Source organism: Echeneis naucrates, chromosome 4 (genome assembly GCF_900963305.1).
Source record: "Echeneis naucrates chromosome 4, fEcheNa1.1, whole genome shotgun sequence".
NCBI lineage: Eukaryota > Metazoa > Chordata > Actinopteri > Carangiformes > Echeneidae > Echeneis > Echeneis naucrates.
In genome coordinates this window covers 17,044,905-17,052,195 of record NC_042514.1, presented here as the reverse complement: position 1 = coordinate 17,052,195, position 7,291 = coordinate 17,044,905, and the positions used below count along the sequence as shown (strand labels likewise).

Sequence of the window (7,291 nt, the reverse complement as noted above, 5' to 3'; positions counted from 1 at the left end):
CTTCACAGAGAGCATCTTTGTGTGATTTAGCTTTACAAAAAACCATACCACGTGGTCCTTGGATCAAAAGTCAAGTTGGTAGAAAAAGTTGGTTCATTGAACTCTTGCAGATGTTGCGTGACAGTGTGCCTGTGACTGTTGCCACTTAAGAGACCCCAAGACAGAAAAGTCCAGATTTTTTTTTGTTCTTTTTTTCTCGTTTTCACTCGGCTGTTGCATTGCTCGTTGAATTTCACTAGATATGGAAGGCCAAATGGCATGAGAGAAGTCTGTGCGTTGAGAGGAGGAGAAATGTGGCCACGCAGACACACAAATGGCCACAGTTTGGCTATTGTTTAGAAACATGAAAAATGGTTGAAATCTCCATGAGCAGCAAATGGATGTGTACAAGGGTACAATAGAAGTGTAAGGGTGACAACCTGCTGCTTCACAGATTGCATTGTCAAAATATTTCATACTGTATCACCCCTCTGTGTGGCTACACGGATTCAGTCGGAGACTGGTCATCAGCATGGTGTCTCATTGACTGAACACTGGTCAGGATTTTCTTCTGATGGCCGGCGAGGGACACGCCAATCTTTTGAAGATCTCTGGGGAAGGACACAGATAATGATATTAGCCTACATAATCATCATAATAAATTTAAATGACACAAAGCAGAATCACATTCAGAGCCATTTATTTGTCATTCAACAGAATAGCTTTTAAAAATTATTTGAATGATGTACGTGCAAACCTGTATTTTTGGATTTTATTTTCAGACCTGATGTGGCAATTTGTTACCACGATTTGTCAATTTGTTTTTAAGCTCATTATAACATGTATGGTCACGTACGTAGTTTTTAGTGCTGTACAAACATACCACAATTAATTTATCTTTAAAGGGAACAATTAAAAAAACCCAGGAAACCTAATTTTCCCATCTATCTTTACCAAAGTAACATGGGAACTGTTTAGAAAAAAAAAAAAAAAAAAAAAGTTTCACTGATGCATCTCCCTCTTATCTGCTGTCTCCACATTGGTACAGTGTTAACATAAACTTAATTAATCCCTGTGGGGGAATTAATCCTCTATGTCTGACTCATTCTAACTGTTTTGGAGCAGTGGGCAATCAAAGTGTGGAACATTGGGATCAGCTCAATGTCTGATGCTAGGGATGTGCACGAAGGTAAGGATGGGAACCTCTGGAGAATTCTTCACTGGCCGAGGCGTTTTGAGGTTACGGCTAAAGCAATGTTTCAAATACAGCAGCTGCTCAATCAAATGAAACAACAGTCTAGAAAAATATTTGCCTCCTTTCTAGACTTGTTTAGGCAGGAAACAGAGCAATCAAGTCATTGACAAAATGAAAGCCTGTAATGCCTTCATTATTAAGTAAATAAAGCAGAAACATTTTCACGCTGACAGATGGAATTGCAAATTACACATTATAGACAACTGTGACTTCGAACAAGATAGTTTTTACTAGTGAAACAGTGAAAATGAGAACAAATCACAAGCAGAAACAATAGGTACGGCAAAAGGCACATGAAAGGTCGAGGCTGCAAAAATGTGGTCCAAACTTTGAGAAGCACCAGGTCTGCTGATATCGCAGTGGCTATATTTGTTTAAAGGGAGTCACTATTCATTTGATGTATTAATCCTCAGAGATGGTGCTCATAACATTTTAGCCTACGATGTAAAGAGAAAAAAGGATGGAAGTAGCAAGATGCGGAAATTGTTCAGAGAGACAGACAGGCATGCAAAAGGACCAACAGCCAGCCAACCAGCTGCCACTCATCCCGCTAACAAGACACTGGCTTGGCAGGTGTGAGGCGCAGGAAGAAAGAAGCAGACGGAGAAAGGTAGTTTAATGCTTGGACTTACTCTGCTGTGATTTGTGTGACAAGTGGCAAGGAGGTGAAACCAGAGCCTAGGAAGGAGTCTCGATATTGAGTCATTTTCAAAGCAGCCAGCCAGTCTTCCACTGAGCTCAACCTGCTCAGGTCTGGCCCTCCGCGATCTAACAGGGGATGATGGGACGGACTGCAGAAAATAGAGATGAGCGGTCGGGGGGGGGGGGGGGGGGGGACAAAACAAAACACTGAATCATGGGATCAAGAGTGTGTTTGTTTATGTAAATAAGTTTGTATCTCTCCTCACCCAGGGGCCACATTATTGGAACCAGCTTTGAGAGATGCAGGGTTGCGTATCATTTTGTCCAACATGCTGACAATATCGGGAAACTTTGGCCGAGCATTCCTGTCTTTCTGCCAGCAGTCAAGCATCAGCTGGTGCAACACCACTGGACAGTCCATTGGCGCTGGCAGCCTGAAATCCTGCTCTATGGCATTTATCACCTGGGACACATTGGCAGAAAAAAACAAACAAAACAAAAGCAAAACCCAAGCAGACACAAACAGTTAGAACGCTGACAAATCAATGATCTATTTATATTAAAGCTGCTTCTGTCGACAAAGTGAAATATCATGTTTTGATTCTATCATATGAGATACCATTAACTGATTTGAAATATGCAGGATGGGCGTAATGTTTAGAGGGATTTCGTCAGATGATGAAGGATTTGATTGCTTTGAGGCAGACATTTTTAAATGAGTGAGCAGGTCTTTGGGGAACAGCAGATGAATGCAACAGCTCTATTCAAGTGTAAAGGGCTGTTTGCCTCCACCCACACCTGTCACCCAGGTCGTTGGATCAAGCAGCAGAGAAAAACAAAATGAAGCAGCGGATGCTTTTGTAATGCAAGGTTTGAAGTTTAGTTTCCCAAAATCAGATTTGATTAGTTAAGGTTTATGTTTATTTCCCTGACTGCAGAAGTTATATAAAAATAGTCTCATGTTACACCGGAGGAGATAAGACGGGGATTTGGGGAGATAAATTCACAAAAATGCTTGTTTTTGACATATACTTGACAGATAGGCGGAGATAGAGGAAAGAGTTGTTCGTCTGTGTGTTTTTAAATCAGCCCAATCCCTTCTAAGGGGAATAAGAGATATAAATGACTGAGGGTGGAACATATTTGAAAGGAATTTGATCTTGTGATATGACATCAGTAAACTGCACACAGCATGGTGCCGGTCTGTGACGCTCAGGGTATCAAAGGGTTGAAATAAGGGGAAAATAAAGTCCAGATCTGTTGCTGCTCTTTAGGGGACACTTTAGATTTTGATTTGTCACGTCTTCCAGGCAGAAGAAACCTCAGCAGGGAAAGAATCCTCTTCTTCGGTAGACATACTTTGAGATTTTTAGCAGATAGGACATGTATATTTTTGTAGACGTATCCCGCCTCATTTAGCTTTATTTGAAACTACAGCAAAAATAAGAATTTGGATTAGCAATGAGGATTCAGTTTCCATTTGAGGGCTTCATCCTGGCACAGCGTGCAGTCGTTTGGCATTATCCTGATACTCATCACTAATCAGCAGGGACGCCTGCTGCAGACTCTGATGTCAGGGCAGGTAGTTTTACACAGAGATGCTTCAGATTCTATTATACCATTGCAACTACTGAGGATGATGATCTCTCAAGGTTTTTCTGAGAAAACTCTTGGGTAGGGAATGCGAAACACACCAGCATACCTTTGGGTGCTGAATGCAATTATCCTGATCACAAACTTCAAACCCTGTTCCGTCTGAAAGAATAACTAGCTGCCTATTACTGTCTCCAATTACTCTGCCCTCTTTTTTCTATACCTACTCAGCCCTAATATTGATGGGTTTAATGAACACATTTCACATTAAGGGGAAGCCTGGTGACACAAACTGCAGTGTCTAATATGTTTCAACTGATATCTTCCATCAGCTTTTTCGACATGTCACATATTCACTTACCAATGCAATAACAAAGTTTGGCTATGCAGATTATGTCGACAGATGATGAAGATAAGAATTCTGTGGAAGTTTTAAGCAATTCTAGTAGAAAAGAGCAATTTGGGCACTTCCATACCTCAACTATACTGAGCACATTCATGTTGCAACCTCATGGTGCATTCAAAAAAGACACTTCTTTAATTACTTACTTTACTTAATGCTACAGTCGCCATCTTAACTATGTAGCAGAAACATGGGGATCAACAATGTATTCTCAAACTTGTAAATTAGGAAAACTATGAACGCGGGCATGTTGTTGGCAACCAAAAGCAGCCCAATTTCCAATTATAAAGGAAAGGGAAACTTTAATTTGAGAACAACAAAAATGACTTGAATTGTTAATCTATTTTTGAAAATGTATATAAAGATAATTTATATTTTTTCAGTCTCTCAAATCTTTTTGATTCAATTGAGTGATGGTTGCAATTTTATTGTAAGCCAGTTATTGTTACAATCACATAAACAAAAATCCAAATGATCTTTAATGAAGTAATTTATACTACACCGTGGTCTATCATGTGCCACTGTTTGGTAGATACTGTATTTTTTGTTTGTATCAACTGCCATTTGAGACGCCACCATCCCCAGTTACCTGACCTCCACATTCACCTGCACACCTGCTCCTCGCTCCCTCATCCTCAGCTCAGGCTCACACCTTTAGTGTCAGTGCTACGAGGTTTTCCATGATGCCTTCCTGTCAAAGCATTCCAGCCTTTTGTTGTGTTTTCCTGCCTTAGTTATTTGACCTTTGCCTTTGCTGGACTTTCGCCTGTCTGTTTTCAGCCCCCTGCACTTGTATGTGTCTTGTCACTTTGATCGCTGACCTTGTATTTCTGTCAAATATCCAAGCTTCCAGGGTCCCAATGTTAAGCATCTTTAGTTTTTTGTGTTGCTGCTTTGCTTTTGTCCCCATTTTAAAGACAAGCTGTGCAAGGTTCTAAAAATATACAAAAATAAATAAAATGGTCAACTTTTTTTTCCCCACCTCTTTTCGTACATTTAAACTTACAAGACCAAGTCAGTGTATGTGTAAGCCTATATAAACTGAGGGAGTTGACGCGCTCCATGCTGTAAATGCAGTGCCGGGGATTTGTCTGCTCGCCGGCTGAACTCTACTTGACCCCGACACACTTCTCAGGCTTTGTGCCATATAAATTCCCTCTAAGCACCCCTGTCAATCACAATAGCAGTGAGTATAGTGAAACATCACAGGTCTCTTTCATGATTAATTCATGTTGAACACAGCACCTGTGGCGGCTCTGCTGACAATTTCACCATTCCATGTTCTTTGAAATTGTGTGTGTGTGCCTGCATCTGTGTGGTTTACGTGCCTGTGCAGTGTGTGTGAGTTTAGGGTGTGAGGTTCATGCATAGTTAATGCCCCAATAGACCCTCGTTAGCTATAGCAGTAACAGACGCTTTCTCCATCATTATACACTATCTGTGCCATTATAAAACTGTCTCTGCCATTATACTGAATTTCTGTCATTACTGCTGCATAGGTTGCTTCTATTTCTTCTGAGTAACCATGAGGGAATGAGGGGTGAGGCTGCCAGGGAGGGGTTGAGCAGAGACATCAGGGGAGAGGGAAAGGGGAAAGTGTGAAATAAGGGGAACGATACGGTCAAGTTGATCTAAATGCTGGACATGGAAATGGTTTCTTGCAGACGGAAATGAGGATTTACGTTGATGAGGTGTAAATGAAGTGTTTCTGCCTCACAACTGGAAGTGGATCTCATCACTGATAAATTCCTCATCAGTGGGAAAACTAAGCTGATAGAGGAAATTTCATATATAAGGTAATGAGGTCTAAAGCAGGTTAAACATTGCTGGAGTGGAAGCTGTGGTTGAAAAATTTGGTCTTACTGGGAAAAACATGACAGCAGCACTCAATATTTTTTTACAAGAGCTTTTGCTGAAAGCAAATTTTTCAGGTAATAAACTCAATTGAAGTCACCCAGTGGTGCGTTGGCAAATTTTTCTGCAGCAACGCAATTTATTTTAAACTTTAAATTCAATTCAAACTCTGAGCTTGTAAAATTCCTAGGCTACTCTACGTCAGAGCCATTAGATAAATAGTTTCAGGAAGCAAGAATTGGGATTTAGAGCCTCTCTGCTTTGAAGTGGGGTTTAGTGCAAAAAACCAACTATAATCTGTGTATCACATTTCTTCTCGGAAATAGAAGCCTAAAAATAAAAATGTCAGCAATCCAATCTTCTAGAACCTCCTCCTTCATGTAGTTTTCATGATCCCCTTTAGGTTTAAACAGTAAAAATTGAATATTCAGTCTAAAGAAAGAATGAGGGACTGTTTTTTTTGTCATGTTAACACTAGAGCAGCAGAGAATTGTACGCTACTGTTTCAAGGAATGAAATGTCGATCATTTCTTTTTTTCTCTATCCCACAAAACAGAAGAATAAATATAATTTCAAACCAGTTACTAAAATAAATGTGATTTCTGCGTAAAAGAGTTATAGAAAAGCCGCAGTAAACCGATCAAACTGTGAAAGTAATTGGAATAAAGTTGTCAAGACAATATAAGATTCCCTGAAGAAAAGATCAGCTGGAAAACAAAATTCTGACGCCTCTTAGTGTGATGTTTCAGGGAACAAACATTTCCGTGACACCTAAATTGATGTCCTCATTTTCCTTGTGTTTTCTCAGCATGCAGACACCCTGCTGTGAGAGGAGGCAAAGGAAACAAATAATCGCGCCCCCCCGACCCAGATGCATACACACTTTGAAAAACTGTGTGCAAGTAAAAAAAATAATAAAATAAAATAAAAAAAAATAGGTGAACGTACACAATTTTACACAGTCACAGACATCAATGAGAAAAGAAGACAACAACTGACAGGTTCTTGCCCTTTATCTGTCTCTTACTCTCACACTAACACTCCCAAGTGGCACTGAAAAAAAATTGGTGAAAATACACAATCTCCAATCTACAGTCACAGGCATCAATGAAAACACGAAAGAAAGACTCCCATTCTTTCTCTACTTCTCTCCGTTTCTCTCTTTTTCATTCTCTCTCTTGCTCTCCCATACACACACACACGCACACACACGCATAGGCACAGGCAAAGGCATAAGCAGGTGGTGACTTACATCTTGGTTACTCATGTCCCAATAAGGTCTCTCTCCATATGACATCACCTCCCAGGTGACAATCCCATAACTCCAGACATCTGAGGCTGACGTGAACTTCCTGTAGGCGATTGCCTCAGGAGCCGTCCACCGGACTGGGATTTTACCACCCTGAGAGAAAGAAAGAGAAATAAGGAAAAGAAGGGGAGAAAAAAACAGCATGTTTTTTCTCTTTTTTGCTTCAGTCTCCCTTTTGAGGTGCATACTTACACATACATCACAAAGTGCTAATTGGAGGCTGTGGACAGGCAATATCTGCCATAGAACCAAGGTA

The 7,291-nt window shown here is 40.4% G+C and overlaps 1 protein-coding gene across 1 annotated transcript in view; it reads right to left on the bottom strand.

Moving 5' to 3' along the window:
• Positions 1–478: 478 nt before the first annotated feature.
• LOC115042140 (ephrin type-B receptor 1-like) overlaps positions 479–7,291 on the bottom strand; it is a 72,620-nt gene continuing 65,807 nt past the window's right edge. The window contains exons 17-20 of the mRNA XM_029500190.1: positions 6,979–7,128; positions 2,143–2,339; positions 1,867–2,025; positions 479–590 (exon numbers count right to left, since the gene is read on the bottom strand). Coding sequence (XP_029356050.1) covers positions 479–590; positions 1,867–2,025; positions 2,143–2,339; positions 6,979–7,128 — 618 coding nt within the window. The remainder of the gene's footprint in view (positions 591–1,866; positions 2,026–2,142; positions 2,340–6,978; positions 7,129–7,291) is intronic.